Here is a 20,283-nt window from a genome sequence, read left to right as displayed (position 1 = left end):
ATGCATGTCATATTTATATACATGCAGATACGTGAAAAATGGAGGCCCAAGGCCCATAATCGTAAAACGGCAAGAATAATTGTTTGCGTATTGGACGCAGCAAACTAAGCTAAGACTTGTGAATGAAAATATATATTTGTTTACATTAAAACTCATTTTATGAGTATTGTTGTGTGAATATTAAAACTAAAAACTTAAACATCGTCTGTTACTAATTTGAGTCTAGCATCAATGCATCTCATTCCGTATCGTCAACCTTTATTAACTCTGCAATATTTCTTACTCTTCAAAATTGTTTAGATATCATTTTATAAATCCTATAGATAGCGCTTTTGAAGCATATCTTTAGACTCGAATTTGCATTTTATAAAAGTTAGTCAAATTTGAACCTCCATTGCTTTAAACATTGAACCACTCTTAAAACACTAAAAAATGTTTAAACATTAAACCACTCTTAAAACACTAAAAAATGTTTGCACATGGCTCCAACACAATGTAAAAGTATTTTATCCATCAAATCTGGAAGTTTTCTGATTTTTGCTCCTTTCAGATGATGGTCGGATTTTCAAATTAAATATTTGGGATCATAACATTTGCTCATCTCATCAAATCTTTTGTTGTTTCTAATTTAATGCGGTTCTCGTTTAAACTGTTGATTCGGAAATGAGTTACTGTACTTAGTGAAAATCATCGTATTATATGTTTCCAAATTTCAGAAAATCCAACACATACTTCAAACAAAAAAGTCAAGATTCTTCGTAGAAGCACTTTCTCAACATTAATGTGCAGGTAGAAAAATTCTAATGCAAGATGTTTTATAAAATAGCATGCTCATCAAATAAGAATAGACGCCAGTTTTTCCTGCATGAATCCCTTTCTAATGAACATAAAATTACAAATTGAATAAGGTAATAATTGGGAACTTAATTTGCACTGAACTCATCGACATGATGAACCTAATACAAAAAGATGCAATGACTATACCTCATGGTCCCAATCACTGTTTTTACAAATTAAGTCGACAGATTATGCTGATGCTATTCTAATTCAGAATGCATTGTTTCCAGCTTTGGAATGAGTATGCACACACACTTACTCAAGAAGCTTATTGCAGGTGCCAACACCAACAGCAGCAGCAAGATGCCATGCAGCATGAAGGTAAGGAGTTTTAGGAAATAAATCATCAGCTACAAAAAGCATACAACCAAGTAATGACGACATCTTATGCACTGTGTGAGCCATCCTCAAGTCTGGATGCTTCAATGCCCTTTTAGCAAATGCTACCTGAATTAGAAAAATAATGGTGAGAAAAGCTTAATTCTAAAATGTTTACCTCTAATTTTTCAAGAGATCATATCATGTTACTAACAATACATACAAGAGCTGTGCCAGTTCCAAAAACACCTTCTTAAAGAATATATTCCCAGAATGAAAAGGTATTAATGATAAAACATTACACTTTTGATGCCCAAACACCAAAATGGGAAGTATTGTAGCTAGATATACTTTTATATACTAATTATTTTACTCAAAACATTTATTATTAATTTATTTTTGCAACTTTTAACTTTGTCATATCCTCAAATTAATCGACAGAGCTGTAAAGCATTTTAAAGGCCACAGTAACAACATTTCCATACATTTGCATGAATGCTTTCTATGCTGTTAATGTATTCTCATTCTTATTTTTTATAATAGGTTTTTGTGTATTATTATTTTTGTCCAATTCCTTAACCACTGTCTTTGAGACATAGTTAGATAAATCCATTTATATTTAGGCAAAATTTAAATATATAAATTAAAAATATGTAAACAGGAAAAGAATATTATCATTAGAAAGCAATGATGAAATCGTGTTTGATGAAGAAATAAAGTATTAGTAGGAGATATTTCATTATGTAAAAAAAAAGGATTTTTATTTTACTATAGAAATTAAAATAAGCTCTTTAAATTGCTACATACAGGATAACTTAATGAGTATATTTTAAGAATACTATTTGAAAAAAAATTAAAAAAAAAAATGAGAGTCTGTGGTGCAAGTCATGTGACACATTGATAAAGTTTAAATTGAGAAAGGTCTAGCCAAAATTAATATATACAAATTAATAAGTAAATTATACAATACTACATATTTCAATCCTTTTATATAAAAAAGAGATGGTTCATATTTATCTTTTTCTTTTTGAACAAATTGAGCATCATGGCAAACCATCCTCCACTTTACAATATTCTTGTGGAGTCCTAATGGTTAACTTCGTAACCAGGCTTTACAAATAAAATGTAAATCATCATAAATAAATAGTTGTAAGACTTACCTCCATCATCCCAGTGTGAATAACTGAAACCATCATCGGATTAACAGGAAGAAATATTGCAGATGCTGCCATCAGTAACTTGGGATTCTCATTTCTGAGGGCCATTGACAAACACTGCAGAATGGATTTTATATTCAAATATGATATCAAATTGATTTACTCACAAAAAAGTATATAACAATATCATGCTAGACAATAAAGAAAAATGCTACACATACACAAAAACATGTCCAAATACGCAAGTAATGTGCCTTCTTTATTTCGTTGTTATACTTAAGCAAAAAAAACAAAAAAGGAAACACTTGAAGGGACAGAGGATAATAAAACCATGAGAAAAACAACAAGACATTAATCAGAGATAATCAATGTAATCTTCACAAGGCTTCCTCACTTTTCAAATTGGGTTTTTAGGATTAAGGTAGACTTAAAAGTTCAGATTCTAAGATTATAAAAGCCTATTTTTGATCTATTATTGGATACTTGTATTTGTCTATGCTCTAGATGTCTATTCATAAGTGTGAGAGGGTGTTATTATTGAGCCACCCACATTTGTCTATGTTCCAGATGTCAAGTCTTAGGCATTAAACGGTGTGGTTGAATAACACATTGACTGCAATATTGTCAATATAATCCTTATACAACTTGAGCAATCCTTATTCATTGTAGTGGTGGTATAATTTCCAGTCATTAGGTCAAGACAATATTGATAAAAGCTTACTAGTACAGAATATAGCAAATATAATGAGGGTTTTGCACATCATTGAATAGCCAATTATATTCATCTGTATGTTACTTACAACAGTTGTTGTGGCTATCATTGTGTAGTCAACCCATCTCAAAAATTTCCTCAACCTTCCTCTTGAAGAATGATACATGCTTGAGGCCACTCCAACTCCAATTAATGAATTAGCATACAACTTTGAATTGACATTCTTCCTACATTACACAGTTACTCATAAGATTACATAAGCTATTTTTCTAGCCAAAATAATTTATGATGCTAGAGGGAAATATTACCTGGGGGCATGGATTCCAAGAGCTATAAAAGGAATTGAAGTAACCACATTAGCAAACCTTTCAGCAAGATTCTGATCACCTGATAAAGAGATGCAGTAATAACAATTATTTACACAAGATTGGATCATTTATGGGAAGCAAATTAACAAAACATCAAATGGAAAGAATAATTCTCAATATTACCATGACAACTAATACTACAATGGATGGGTCTTAAGCATGCTGGTCTCTGGTGCCACAGTCTTCTGGTACATGTAAGAAGTAGGTTAGTGGTGCGCATGGCGTGTAAATTTCAATTCTTTGCAATGTCATAAAAAAATTACAGTCAAGTAAAAATTGTATGACATTTCTGCTGGGTACATATTTCACTCACTGCATTAGCAGCTGCTGATTTGCTTCAGTAGTTGACGCTCGTCCAGTTGAAGTATGAAAGTCCTCACTTTGAGTAGTTTCTGTCAAATCAAACGGTGAGTGAGGTGTCACTTGAACTCCATGGACACCCTCAAGGGCTCTACTGTGATTCAATATGCTCTTTTGAGTCATGTCCTCCCCCACAGAAGATGCCGGTCAACTTAAGTACCAGCAAGAAGTTGCTGGCACTGATCGGTTGGAGAGTGGAGTCTAGCCAATGCTGCATTAAAAATAGAATTTTGTTATTACTTCACAAAAAGTTGGAGCCAGGTACGTAGTTTTAACTTTCGCCACAATCAAATTTTAACATACAAGCATGAAGAACTACTGATGGCAGTGATTATATAACAAATGAACCAAGAACCCGCAGGTGACCTTCCCCTATTTAATGATTAAAATAGTGGAAGAACTGCTAATGGCAGTGATTATAAAACAACTAACAAATCATCTAAGAATTTGACTCAGGTGACCTTCCACTTTTTACTGTAATTTGTAATTAATTGGCCATGATAAAAATTCGGTTGACTTCAAACTTCAAAATTAAATGAGATGAATATCCCGAATTCGTTCAACTTTCTTTGATATGTCCTATATAAAGTTGTTCGGCATGAACCTCTTAGTAATATATACATATCTATATCTACATATATATACACACACATAAATATACATACATATACATATATATATATATATATATAGAGAGAGAGAGAGAGAGAGAGAATCATGAGATGAATATCCCAGATTTCGAAAGAATTTGCAATTCAGCACTTCAGATAGCTGAAACGCGATCATCATCTCTCTTCAGAACGTCACAATTAAAACAACCTAAATATAATCTCCTACTAGCTATGTACCATAGGCATGCAAGTACCTTTAATTCATTGGTGAACAGAATAAGACAGGTGAATACACAGGTAGCCGTTGGTGACAAAATTCCTCTTACGAAAAAATCCAATGCATTAAGATATAACAAAATTCCTCTTATAAAAAAACACAATGCATTAAGATATAACACAATTCCTCTAACGGAAGAGCCCAATGCACAAAGATAAGACAAAATCCCTCTTTCACTATTGAACTGAAAAAAAAAAAAAAATATCATCCTTTGCAATTTGTATCCACTTGACTCAACACGATACACTATTGAGCTAGTGTTATAAAAGACAGAACCAATCCTAGATCAACCCAATAGCCAACATATGCCAGTTGATTCGTACAAATTATTTACATCATCAATGCATCGAAATCAAACTCAAAATAATATTCCTATTTATAGACCTTTACCATACACTCTCAATCCTAATTATAGGGAAACAACCCTTTAATTCAGAGAGATAATCTAAAATATTACTAAGTATTTTTACGTTTTATGTTCTCAATTGAATTCTTATAAAGCTAATCCTCATCCGTATTCCTTCATTATCGAATTAACTACGAAAAACCGCGTTCCATCGCGAGTCTCAACGCAACAACAACATAACCTGCCCAATTACTCTACAACGTTTCTCATCATCGTTCCTAAAGAAGAACAACAGTATAACCGGCCTAATTACTATATCAAGTTTCCCTTGAATTAAACTCGAACAGCAGTTAAACCATGATTCGGCTTCAACTAAGAACCAGAAAGAAGAAAACAAAAGTTTACAATAATGTGTGTGTGTGTGTGTGAGAGGGAAAGAGAGAGAGAGCACCTGAGAGTGAATAGGTAGCAATGCAGAAGCGCGTATTGTATTTATAAAGGAGAAGGAGGTGAAGGTGGTGATTGATTTTTCAGTTGATGGGTATTTTGAATTTTGAGATATAAGAAACAAAAATAAAAATAAGGGAATAGAATAAGGGAGAGGAAGATGCTGCTTACGCAAGAATCTTCCTATTTCCCTCCACGCATATTCGCTTCTTTTTCCAATTTCGCACTGGAAAACCCAAATATACCCATTTAACAACTACTGTTATCTTTGTCTTCCAATTTTGTACTCTATTTTGATAACTCAGTATTCGTCCTTCTCTCTTCCCAGACTGTTCTCGTTGTTCTGACTCCAACAAGTCAAATTATTAGGTCTGCAATATGACTTGGCATTTGGCAACTTCGTAATTCTACTCTAAATAGTCTTTTCCTTTTCTTTCAAGTTTGGTATATAATTAAAATTGGTGTGCTAACACATAAAATACAGATATTAAGTATACAGTTCATACATTTTGTTATTAATATAATTTTTAGTTTTTACTATTTTACAATATGAATATTATATATATATATATATATATATGGTACTAGTGCAAAATAGTAATATTAGAACAACATATTAAATCGGTTGTCACGGATCCATGTAATAAAAAATACTATAGCAATTTGATAAATATCGGAAAGTATAATAGATCGGTAGTGATGAATACCAATTTAATATGCCTATATTAGATTAATTATGGAGGGAAACAATCTAATATATCACACTATAAGAAAATATTTCATTAACCACTGATTTTAGAAATCAAGAATTGTTAATCACTATAGTGACCAATTTAGATACCAATTTACAAAATAAAAAATTATTGGTTACTAAAATATTCACTATTATGAATAAATATTTATAATTGGTCTCTAAATCTATTATATCTATAAGAAAATGAAGTATTATTGAAATTTCTAAACCACCCTTATTTTAAAATTTTACACTTATACACTCCTTAATTAATTGGTAATTTTGCATCGACCTATTAGTCGATTTACGAAACTGACCTTACTACGTTAGATGCACGAAATTGCCACTGAATTATTACCCCTACTATCTTTTCTTATTTATGAACATGTCACTCATATAATATTTTTATTATTATTACTATTATTAAATTTATTATTAATATTATTATATTCTTATTATTATTAGGGATGGTAACGCGATAGGACGAATACAGCTATCATAACTAGAGATGATAATTAAACTCGTCTCCGTGAATATCACTAGAACCCGTCCTCGTTTTAACGGAGAATCTTCAAATTATATATATATATATATATATATATATATATGAGAATGTTTGGCTCTTAATTTGTAGCTCTTCTTTTTATTAATGATGCGAATGAATTTTTAGAGTTTATGACAAAAAAGAAAAAATCTAGAACTACTTATGAAAATATAGTTGGATTATTACTTTGAAGAAGATAATTTGTCAGTTACACAAGAATTTGATATCCTATCATGGTGGAAAACAAATGGGTTAAAGTTTCCAAGCAACTACAGGGGATGTTTTAGCTATTCCAATAAAAACTATAGCTTGTGAATCTGCTTTTAGTACTGGTGGTTAGATATTAATTTCTCACCGTAGTCGACTTTACCATAGAGGCGTTGATGTGTACAAGAAGTTGAATATGAAACTCAAATCATCGAGGTAAGTTACTCAAATTTATTAATATTTATTGTTAGTATTTTTTTTATGAATTCTCATTTCATATTCTACATTTGGTGTTTGTACGTGTTAAAAAATTAAAAGAAAAATATGTTCTCATGAGTGAAAATGAATTATATTCTAATAATTAAAATTTTTAATTAAAATTATTATATCATATCTAATTTTCATTTTTTTTTCTATGTGTAGGTGGATGGAATGCAAATGAAACTACTGATCATTTGTAAAATTAATAAATATTTTGGTTATTATAAAATTTTAGTAATTTGTAACTGTTTAGTTTTTATATAATTATTTGAATTTTCTCTAGTTGTTATATGATACTTTAATTTGAGATTTATACCACTATAATATTTTTCTTAATATTTGACATCATGAAAAGAAAAAAGAGTATGTTATTTTAATATTGAATATTTTGATAGTATCATGATTCCTTTGGTGTAATTTTTAATATTTTTTATAAAAATTATTTAATTGATATTTGGAATTGTACAAAAATTGGTATGGGGGTATAAGAATATATTCATCACCTAATTGGGATGTGGATGAGTCAAAAGTTGTACACCCGTTGGATTTGGGGATGAGGATGAGATTGAAATTTTATTATGGGGATGGGATCAGGATGAATTTTTATTATGGGGATGGGGATGGGGATGAGATCATGATTAGGGATGACAACGTGGCGGGGAACGGGTACACGTATCATAATCTCATACTCATCCCATCTCCATAATAAAAATTCATCCTCATCCCAAACCCAGTGCGTATACAACTTTTGACCTATCAATTGAATAATTTTTATGAAAAAATTTAAAACTCACACCAAAGGAATCATGATAATATCAAAATATTCAATATTAAAATAACATACTCTTTTTTCTTTTCATGATGTCAAATATTAAGGAAAATATTATAGTAGTATAAATCTCGAATTAAAATATCAAATAACAACTAGAGAAAATTAAAATAATTATATAAAAATTAAACAATTACACATTACTAAAATTTTATAATAACCAAAATATTTATTAATTTTTCAAACGATTAGTAGTTTCATTAGAATTCGATCCACTTACACATAGAAAAAAAATGAAAAATTATATATGATATAATAATTGAAATTGAAAATTTTAATTACTATAATATAATGTACCTTCTTCATCAGATTCATTTTCACTCATGAGAATATCTTTTTTCTTTTAATTTGAGTAACTTACCTAGATGGTTTGACTTACATATAATAAATTTGAGTAACTTACCTAGATGGTTTGACTTCCATATCCAACTTCTTGTACACATCACACATCAAAACCTCTATAGTAATATGATGAAGTCGACTACGGTGAGAAGTTAATATCTAACCACCAATACTAAAAGCAGATTCAGAAGTTACAATTGTTATTGGAATAACTAAAACATCCCTTGCAATTGCTTCAAGGGTTGGAAACTTTAACCCATTTGTTTTCCACCATGATAGAATATCAAATTCTTGTGTAACTGACAAATTATCTTCTTCCAAGTAATAATCCAACTCTCTTTTCATAAATGTAGTTCGAGAGTTTTTCTTTTTTGCTATAAAATCTAAAAATTCATTGGCATCATTGTGATGGACTTGGTACCTGCAAATCATGATCTTCTGTGCTCATTTTCTCTATAAACTAACATAGGTAACACACACACAAAAAACAAAGTAAAAAGGTTAATTTCTTTTTTAACAAAATATAAAAGAAAAACCAATAATCAAGTTTAAAAATATTTCAAATATTTTTTATACTATTAAAAATTTATATTATACCACTTAAACGAAATAACATAAATAAAAAAATTAAATTAATAATAATTCAAATTTAAACATAGATTCTTCATCTTTTGATCTTGAATTAAATTAAGGGTTTGTACAATTGAGCACTTAAAATTGAGAGTCAAACATTCTCATGAAACAAAAATAAACAATAAATAAAAATATCATAAAGGAGTAAACTTAAATGTGTGACCCAAATTTGATTCAATGAAATTGAGAATATTCATTTGAATATAACACAAAGGAAAAAAATGTATAATTATAATTGTGATAAAAGAAAAAGTACCTTCAAGATAAACGTTAAAGAACAAGCCAAACAATTAAGAGAGAGTGTAACGTCCCAAAAACTGAATAACCTCAATTGATAACACATCACATACATGAATATTCATAGGGTATTGGGTTTAGGGTAGAAAGTATACAATACACCAAATATACCCGGATTACAAGAAAAGGGCCCCACGGCCCAAACCAGAAATGTACTTAAAAGAACACAATTAAAGATACTAGGTCTTGTTTGGACAAGAAAACATAAATAATAAAATCCTCCAGTAATGGGCCCCATAGTGGGCCCAACACCTGTCCGATCCATCGAGTTGCAGCATTCCTATTACCTTCACCACTGCCAGGGGTTCTCGCATCTGCTCACATCAACAAGGTTGATGATCATCGCAATAGAGAAGACCACACACAACATACAAGCAAGCAACAGGGTAAGCTAGAGTAAAAGAATCTTATATCATCATAGTCAACATGCAGTCTCAGGTCAAACATAAATAACAAGCATCACACCAGAACTATCAAAAACATGCATGAGACTCCAAGACTTGACTCTCCGGATACGCATATCGAGGCACCACCACGTGGCAGTGGAATTATGTCCTAGTAGTGAGGAGTCATCGCGAGGCCTTCGTGGAAATTACACCCTTACAGGAGGCACCACCACATGGCCTTCGTGGAATTACGCCCTGGCCCTGAGGCACCACCACGACCCCCCGTGGAATTACGTCCTTTTGTCGAGGCACCACCAGGAACTCTCCTTAAGAGGGTCAATGGAATTACGTCCGGCAGATGAGGCACCACCAAGATCGCTCACTACAAGGGTCTTGGAATTATGCCCTACTCATACTTTATACATGCCTCACCCACCAATCAAGAATTTTCATAACATTAATATCATGTATGAGCAACAAATCATGAAACTCATGCCTTCCAATTCATACCCAACAAGGCAACATACCATTTCCACCTCGAACTCACATATAAATCATGGCAACATCCCTCAACCCACAAAGTAAAGCATTTAGATCAACAAGAAATCACACATCAGTGTACCATTCAATAATAACATCCAAACCCACCCGCTGCCTCTCTCAATCGAGCAGGGCTCGCTCAGGTGAGGGGGTCCACTCGCTCAGGCGAAACCCCTCTCGCCTAGGCGAGATCGCGAAAAGGGAAAGAGCGGACTCTATGAGGTCTCGCTCAGGCGAGTCCCTTCTCGCCTAGGCGAGACCACTTCTCGCTCAAAAATAAAAACCTCTCGTCTAAGCGAGATCGAGCAGCAGGTCTTGGGCGAGCCTCTGCTAAACTTTCCTGGGCGAGGCAAACTCGCTTGGGCGAGAAAACCAGTGTCTGCCACTGTTCCTTCGAGCGACAGCCACACACATGCATCCACACAGTCCAACAAGCATTTCCAACCGATTAAATTCACACACAAACCGTCCAACTGTTACATACTCATCAAACGACAGATTATACCGAAAACAATGGTAAGGTCTAGCTTCCCTTACCTGGAAAGGGGTTAACACGGGACTTTGGCAAGCAAACATGGAGCGCAACAACTCCGAGAAGAGACTTAGAATGTTGAGCAAAATGAGCTTGAGCGAACCCGACGGAGGCTTGGAGATCGAACCTAGCAGAGCACTAATTTGGTGAGGAGAAGAGAGTAAGGTGGCTGTTTCTGAAAGTGAGAAGGGAAGAGTGCGTTAGGGCAGACTTAGGGTATGGTCCCCCCCTTCTTGGGCCAGCCCTAGGCCCAACCAACTTTGGGGCAACCCCTTAAGGACTTGGCAGAAAAGAACAACAATAATAAAAAAAAGGGTCTTACAGAGAGCAAGAAAAAGTGTATAACCAAAGTAACAAAAGGAAGAACTACAAATTAAGAGTCAAACATTTTCATGAATATATATATATATATATATATATATATATATATAATAATAATAAGAAGAAATAAAGATAATCAAATGTGTGACAAAAAAATTATTTGATAAAATAAAATTGAGGAACACCTATTTAAACATAACCACGTACAAAACAAAAAATTGTATAATAGGGAAAAAGATTACCTTAAAAATTAATTCTCAAACAATTGAGAAAGTAAGCAAAAGTGTATAACAAAAAATTCAAAGAGTAAGAAATAGGCTATATATATATATATATATATATATATATATATATATATATATATATATATATATATTAGATTACCTAATAAATTATAGATATTTTAGTAATTTAAATGACGACTAACAGAGATATTTATATCCTAATCCCTTTTCATCTTCATTTTAAAATTTCGGTTAATGGAGATTTTTCGTTAAAACGGGAACGACGGGTGGGGTTTATTTGTTATTAATATTAATATTATTAACACTATTATTATTATTATTACTACAATATTTAATTATTATTAGTAATATTTATGTAATTTTTATTATCATTAACATTATTAAAATTAATAAATATTATTATTTTTAGTATGAATATTATTAATGATATTATTATTAATAATTATTATTATTTTTTTATTATTATTAATATTGTTATTACAAATATTATTATTATTGTTATTATTATTATTATCAATATTATTCTTATTGTTATTATTAATATTAATAATAATAATTATTTATTTTTGAATTATTTTAATTATTTTTAGTAATAATATATTGTTATTATTGTGAATAATATTAATAATCTTATAATTTTTATTATGATTATTATTTTTATTATAATTGTAATAATAATAATTATTAATATTATTTTTATTTTATTAATGTTATTAATAACATTAATATATTTATTATTATTAATATTATAATATAATGAATTTATTTACTATCGGTTTTATTTCAATTAATATTACTATATTTCTTTTATTTTTATTATTATTCCATTAATATTAATATATTTATTACTCCTTTATTTCAATTATTTATAATTTTTTATTTATCTTTACATTTGAGTAATTACTTGAATTCAAATAAGTAGATATAAAATAGGTAAAATAACAAAATGTAAAAATGATTTTTTTATTACAAATAATTATTTTAATTTAAAAAATAATAATTAAGAGAATAAAATTCTAAAAACAAAAGAGGACATTAAAGATATATATCTTTTTATATATATAGTTGTTGTATTATTATTTTTATCACGGAATATTATTATAGTGGTACTATTATTATTATTATTACTATTATTATTATTATTATTATTATAATTATAGTTAGACTTATTCTACTCTTATCTACTACGAATCATATTTCAATTACTTACACTTTTTATTTTTTTTATTATTAATTTATCTTTACATATTTGAATTCAAAAAATTAATTTCCAAAATTAGTAGAACTGGAAAATATTTTTTTAATTATGATAATTATATTACATTTATAATAATACTAATTATTATATTACTATAATGGTATTATTATTATTATTATTATTATTATTATTATTATTATTATTATTATTTTTATAACTTTGAGATATTATTATAAGCTTATTATTATTTTAATTAGACACATTTTTTTTATTACGGATCATATTTCAATTACTCGCATTTTTTATTTTTTGTGTTGTTAATTTATCTCTACATTTGAGAAATTACTTAAATTCAAATAAGTAGTACAAAATTAGTAAAATAACAAAATTGAAAAATAATTTTTTTAATATGAATAATTATTTAAATTTGAAAATAATAATTAAGAGATAAAATTCTAAAAGCAAAAGAGGAATCTATGTATATGTATCTTTTTACATATACGTAGTTACTGAATTATTATTATTATTATTATTATTATTTTTATCATGAGATATTTTTATAGTATTATTATTATTATTATTAATATTAGTAGTAGTATAGTTAGACCCACGTCTTTCTTTTAATTATTATGAAATATTTATTTGTTTTGTTGTTGATTTATATTTAAATCTTTGAATTCAAGAATGTAGTTACTAAAATCAGTAAATTAATATAACTGAGAAATATGTTTTTATTATGATAACTAGACACGTATTTTACTTTTATTTACTATGGATCGTATTTCAATCCCTTGCATTTTTTATTTGTTGTGTTGTTGATTTATCTCTATATCTGACTGATTATTTAAATTCAAATAAGTAGTTATAAAATTCGTAAAATAACTAAATGGAAAATATAATTTTTTTATTATGAATAGTTATTTAAATTTAAAAAATGATAATTAAGAAGACAAAATTCCAAAAAAAAAAGACGACACTAAATATGTATATATCTTCTTTACATCAATATAGTTATTATATTATTATTATTATTATTATTTTTATCATGAGATATTATTAGAAGACACTAAAGATGTATATGTTTTTACATATATGGAGTTGTTATATTATTATTATTTCTATTATGGGATATTATTATAATGATATTATTATTATCAGTATAGTTAGATATATTTTTATTTACTACGGGATTATATTTTAGTTACTACGGGATAATAATATAATTAATAATAATAATAATATTATTATTATTATTATTTATATTACTATTATTATTAATATTAATAATGTTATTTTTATTAGTATTATTACAATTATAATTATTATCATCAATATTATGTATTTTTATATTTAAATTATTTTCATTATTAATATAGTTATCATATGAATATTAATATTATAATAATTATAATTATAATTATTCTTATTATTAATAATAGTAGTATTATATTTATAATTATTTCAATAATTTTTAAGATTAATATTATAACTATTATTAGTAATATAAATATATTTAATATTTTTCTTAATATTATTCGTCTTATTATTATTAGCGTACACACAGGTGCTATCGCGCATGTGTGTATGCATTTTTAAAATATGAATAATAGTATGTTAGTAGGTAATAATAGTGTAATGTCCTTAAGTTAATATATAAAATAAATTTATATTTATTAAAAATAAAGTGAAATGAGTAGAAAAATTAGTTGTTGATGAATAAAAGAAAAGAAAAAAAGATAAACAGTTTTATAGAAAATAGATAAAAATAACTGTTAATTTTTTTAAAATTTAAATAAATAATTATATTTGAAATGGTAGAATTGACATTATGAAATGTGGACACAAAAAAGGAATCCTAAAATTAAATAAATAATTATATTGTAAAGGGTAGAATTGACATTATGAAATGTGACACAAAAGAAGGAATCCTCTTTATTTATATTGTAAAGGGTAGAATTGGCATTATGAAATGTGGACACAAAAGAATAAATCATCTTTATATATTACTAGAGTAAACACAGGCCCTATTGCGCCTATGTGTACGCATCTTTTTAATATACATGATATTATAATAGTAATGGATGATATTGTAATGTTATTAAGTTAATAAACAAAACAAAATTATATTTATAAAAAATAAAGTGAAATATATGGAGAAAATAACTGTTGATGAATAGGACAAAAATGAAGAAGATAAGTAAATAGTTTGATAAAAACTTGTAAAAGTAACCGTTAATTTTTAAAAAATTAATAAATAATTACATTGTAAAAGGTAAAGTTAGAACTATGAAATGTGGACACAAAAGAGAAAATCCTCTTTATATATAGTTATAGATTATTATTACTAATATTATTAATAATATATTGTATTCATAATAATTACTGTTAATATATTATTTTTTTCTTTCTATTATTTAATTATTTTTATTATTCCTATTATTTTCAATATTAATATTAATATTATTGTAATAATAACTATTATTAATATTATTATGATAGTTTTTTTATAATAATAATTATTAATATTAGTAATTTTATTTTTATTTTTATTATTATGATATCATAATTTGTATTAGTCTTATTATTTGAATTAATATTATTGTCGGGTGTTAGTAGCGTTTAGACATGTCAAAGTGAGCCAACCCGGCTCACACGGGTTGGCTCACCACGAGTCGGGTTCAAAATGAGTGAACCCAACCCGGCTCACTTTTTGGTGAGCCAGAAATTTTGTAACCCGGCTCAACCCACCACGGGTTGGTGGGTTAAGTGGGTTGGCTCACCAACCCACCTAAATTTTTTTTTTTATTATTCAAATATTTAAATAAATTTTTAAGTAACTCATGAGATGAGAATCATAGTAAAATCAAGAACCAATGTTTTGATCATGCTCACCACCAATATATGAAGAATTATTTCCAAGAAAGTATCCATTAGTCTAAGAAAGCATGACTAATATTACAAATTTTCTGTCATGCTATTCAACAAAATATAAATAAAAAAAACTATACATTTTTTTCATGCTAATTTAGAAAAAATTGTTTATAAGACGGTTACTTGAGTAATTTACTATGAAGATTATAGTTAAAGATTAAAGTATCAACATATATATAACTTGACAATCAAATTAATTAAACATTCAAATAATTCAAATATAATTAAGCAACATCCTAGCATTTAAAAATACGAAATTGTGAACAAATATAATTGGAGTAGTAAATAATTTTAAAAAATTAACAGAAAATTTTAAAAAAAATAAAAAAAATAAAAAAAAAATTGTAAAAAAATGTTGGTGGGTTAAGTGGGCCAACCCACCTTCAACCCGGCTCGAACCCGTTTAACCCGTGGGTTAAGTGAGCCGGGTTGAGTTCAACCCACTTTTGAAAAAGTTGAATTTTTCTCAACCCAACCCGGCTCGAACCCGTGGTGAGCCGGGTTGGCTCACGGATTGAAAATAACTCACGTTAATACTAGCGTTAGTATTAACGTGGCATTTATTTATTTTTTTTATCATTACTATTATTATTAGTTGTATTATATTTTTATTATTTTCATCATTATACAGAATATTATATTATTATTATTATTATTATTATAAATACACATTTTATTTATTTTTATCATGAAGTACTTTTTTTTCTTTAATTTTGCTGTTGATTTATCTTTATATTCGAAGTAATTATTTGAATTTAAAAAAGCAACACCTAAGAAAATTTTTAAAAGATAAAATTGAATACCAAAAATATTTTTATATATAGTTATAAATTATTGGTGTTAACATTAGCATTAATATTAATATTGACATTAATATTTTTAGCATAAATATTATTATTATTATTATTAGTTTTTTTTATTATTATTATATTATTATTGATGATGTTGTTATTATTATAAGTATTTTTTTAATTATAAAAATTATTATTGTATTAAATACTTTTGTTAAATAAATTTTTAATTTCTTAAACAAATTATAACTTATAATTATTATTAATATTTTTAATAGTTAAAAAGTATATATATATATATATATATATATATATATATATATATATAAATTGACATGTCTTTATATCAATTATAGTTTTCCATTAGTTTAAATTTTAAATTCGTTAAAGTAAATTTTCATATTTAAGGTATTGTCTACTTTAAATGTTGATAGTTTTATCACAATTTTATTCATAAGAGAGAAATATGTATATAATATAGAAAATGTCCTCCCACCAAACTTGAAGAGTCTCACCATTGAAATTTACGACAAAAGTATTAATTGGGATGAACACATTAATGTGCACACCAGAAGTTAGCCTTTACACTAACGATTATAGTATCTCTTATTGAGTCTTTTAGCTCAAAGGGGAAACATTGAATTAGTTCACACAACCACCTAAGTACTCCATAAATTGTTTTAACATATTGATAACAAACTTTGACGCTCTGATGAATGCATATTTATGCCTTTATTTATTTAATCTTGGATGCTTTAAAATTTTGTTTTAATTAGGATCTTTTATAATTGGGTTTATTCAGCATGAAATATAAAAAACATGTTAAAAATAGCCTTTTAGATGTATAAATGTTCTTTGAATATTTTAAGGTGTGCTAGAGCAGTTGCAACTAACTTAAGCTTATGAAGATGTAGAAATAAACCGGTTAAAGCTTCATGACACTTTAAAGATAAAGTTAATGATACAAAATAATTAAAATCACAAAAATCCAAGCCAAGCAAGACATGAAGAAGGCAAGAAAAGCATGAAAAAGTGAAAAAATTTGGCTAAGCCAAGAAGAGGAAACAAACAACAAAAAATGGACCTTTCGATTTTCTATATTTTTTTTTCCACAAAAAGAACTTTGATAATTCAAAAATATTTATGATAAAATACAATTTGGGACAAATATATCTTTAGATATTTTATTTGATATTTTTAAATAATCATCTTATTTAATTACATTAGTAAATATCAAAAGATAATATTTACCAAATCTTTTTAAATCTGGCAAAATATTTTTAAATATTTTTAGATCTCCACAACAATCAAATATATCTTCGAGATATTGAATAATTTAGAAGATAATTATAGGGGATTACATTATTAGAAAGAAGATTATGACAATATAAAAGTGCAAAACAAAACCCAATCCAATTTCTATATAAAAAGACTTAGGAGAACACATTAGTGGAGCTTAGGAACCCTTTAGAGGGACCTAATTTCATCCACTCTCTCATCTTTCATGTTCTCCACCCTCTCTTCTATTTTTTATGTTATTTCTGCATTCAATGAAGCCTCTAGGGTTGATTTTGCTATAATTTCTTAATTGGATTCTGAGGTTAGGTGAATAAGTTTGTTTGTTCTTGTGATTCTTATTGTAATTTATTTTTTCGATGTCTTTGCTTCTTAATCAAGTAAAAGTAATAATTTTTACATTGTAGTAAGTTATCATGGTGTTAAATCTACATAGCATATCAATCATATGAGTCCAAGGGTTTTTAATTTTAATTTTAATTGAGAATATGCTTTGATTAAATTTAGAAACTTTCATGTGATTGAATGAATTTTTTCCAATAATTAAGAATTTACTTTGATTAAATGTAAAAAATTTAGTAATAATTAATCAAGAATGTACTTTGGTTAATTAACTTTTTACTTGATAAAAGTGATAAGAGAATAGACATGATTATGTATAGTAATATTTAATTGAGAATGTACTTTGGTTAAATTTACTGTGATTAACCTAAAAAGTTATTGTTTTTAATTAAGAATATACTTTGAGTAATAGTGAGAATGTCACCAAATTAATTGAGAATTTACATTGATTAATTTTAAAATCTAAGATAATACTTAATTGAACAATAATCTTTATATAACAATTGATGAAGCCTATTTTGAAAAGGCAACGAAATCAACCTATTTTCTTTGTTATTATTTTTATCTCTTTTTATTATTTTCTAATTTTATTTATTTCTTTATTTTAATTTTGTTATCTAATCTTTTATTTATTTTGTTTATTTTTATCTTCTTATTTTTATTGTATTTGACTAACACTTTTAGTGTACAAATTTTATAAGAACTAATTTGTTAGGGATCAATTTTGTGTTCGTTGGGAGACGACTTAGGGTTGAATTTACCCTTTCTATTTTGTTGGCTACTATCTTAACAATACTAAAGTTGCTATAATTTAGTAGTATTAATTTGATCGTGACAACAACGACATTATCATCATCACAAGTTAACCTCATCACCTAACTTCCATCACATTCGTGAACGACCAAGAGGAAAATGGGGAGTTTTTGTGAGTGTTCATGGAAGAGTTTAAGAAGGTGGCTTTAAACATAAAGATTGGTCATTAAATTGATTATTTCTCTAAGGAGTGATTCCTTTAGGTGAAGTTGTATGCACTATGTAAAATGGTGTTTAATTATGTTCATTACAACTTTTCATGATTGGTTGATCAAATTGTGATTCACTAATAGGACTCTTCATGTTTTCAAATATTTTTACCTAATTATGCCTTTATCGCACCTACACAAAGAAAATTAATCAATATTTGTGAAAATATATACAATTAAGGTTGTTTCTAACTAATCTCTTTTTAAAGAATCATTTTTCAAATTGGTTAAGAATTCACATTTAACACTATAGAAGTGGTAAAAACAATATGATTAATTGTGTTAAGAGTGTGCATACAATGTGTTCATTTGTTGATCATGCCATTTGGCCTAACTTGTGCTTTAAGCACACTCACGAGGCTAATATGATGAGTCCATGACTCACTATAAATCAATGGAGATAACGCTGTCGTTAGGCGATCAAATTACCACTACTTAACTTTAGCAACTTCAATATTGCCAAGTTAGTAGTGAACAAACTAGTTAGGGTTAAGATAACCCTGAGTCGTCTCACAACGAATACATAATTGATCTTAAATATTTGATCCTTATAAAAATGCAATTTAAAACTAGTATCTATAAAAATATGGGGTTTTGATATGCAAAGAATAAATGACACGCAAATAAAAGATTGTAAACACAATAATAGTAAATAGGTCAATTCCACTAATTTTTCTAAATAGGATTCTTCATCGGTTATATAGAGATAATTGTTAAATTAATTATTGTTGTTGATTTACAAATCAATCAATGTAAAGTCTTAATTAATTTGTTGGCATTCTCACTTTTAATCAAAGTACAGTCTCAATTAAAAATGAGAATTTTTAGATTATCAATAGTAAATTCAACCAAAGTACAGTCTCAATTAAATTTTAGTATGCCTAATCATGTCTATTCCTTTGTATCCTCACCAAATAGAAAACTTAATTAATCAAAGTAAAGTCTTGACTAATTTTAGATAAAGTGATTACCTTTAATCAAAATAGTCTCAATTATTGGCAAAAACTTATTTAATCAAATGAAAGTTTCTAAATAAAATCAAAGTAAAGTCTCAATTGAATTTACAAACCTTTTAACTCATATGATTAGCATGCATGTAGATTTAAAATCATTATTTTCTATTCAATTAAGAAGCAAAGGACATAGATAAACAAAAACCACAATAATAATCAAAGGAACAAATAAATTAATTCATTTAACCTCAGAATCCAATTAAGAAATTACAGTGGAATCAACCCTAAAAGCTTAGCCCTCCATGGCTTTGATAGAATACATGATAATATGATGAAGGAAAGAAAATAAAAGAAAAGGAAGAATGAGAGATTTGGTGGATGACGGTATTTGCCAAAACTAGAGAGTTGCTAAGTGTTCCTCTTCTGCTCCCTTAGGCCTCTTTATAT

The 20,283-nt window shown here is 27.6% G+C and overlaps 1 protein-coding gene across 2 annotated transcripts; it reads right to left on the bottom strand.

Moving 5' to 3' along the window:
• Positions 1 to 904: 904 nt before the first annotated feature.
• On the bottom strand, positions 905 to 5,626 carry LOC114170481. Of its 2 annotated transcripts, none has more exons than XM_028055978.1 (7): positions 5,438 to 5,626; positions 3,706 to 3,963; positions 3,516 to 3,574; positions 3,333 to 3,411; positions 3,113 to 3,251; positions 2,316 to 2,429; positions 905 to 1,284 (listed from the first exon to the last, which is right to left on the bottom strand). In XM_028055978.1, exons 2-7 carry the CDS (start codon positions 3,873 to 3,875, stop codon positions 1,093 to 1,095), a joined length of 753 nt encoding a protein of 250 aa, XP_027911779.1. In that variant the 5' UTR covers positions 3,876 to 3,963; positions 5,438 to 5,626; the 3' UTR covers positions 905 to 1,092. The 2 variants fall into 2 exon arrangements, with proteins under 2 accessions (XP_027911779.1, XP_027911772.1); XM_028055971.1 differs by having other exon boundaries at positions 3,516 to 3,577; positions 5,438 to 5,620.
• Positions 5,627 to 20,283: the final 14,657 nt, after the last annotated feature.

This window comes from Vigna unguiculata, chromosome 2, assembly GCF_004118075.2.
Source record: "Vigna unguiculata cultivar IT97K-499-35 chromosome 2, ASM411807v1, whole genome shotgun sequence".
Classification (NCBI taxonomy): domain Eukaryota; kingdom Viridiplantae; phylum Streptophyta; class Magnoliopsida; order Fabales; family Fabaceae; genus Vigna; species Vigna unguiculata.
The sequence above is the reverse complement of the archived record's forward strand: the minus strand, read 5'-3'. Positions and strand labels throughout refer to the sequence as shown.

Coding starts and splice junctions, on each gene's coding strand:
- LOC114170481 (XM_028055971.1), bottom strand. CDS start 3,875: ATGACTCAAAAGAGCATATTGAATCACAGTAGAGCCCTTGAGGGTGTC. Junction 3,252..3,332: donor CTTGGAATCCATGCCCCCAG/GTAATATTTCCC, acceptor TGTGTAATGTAG/GAAGAATGTCAATTCAAAGT. Junction 1,285..2,315: donor TTCACACTGGGATGATGGAG/GTAAGTCTTACA, acceptor TTTCTAATTCAG/GTAGCATTTGCTAAAAGGGC.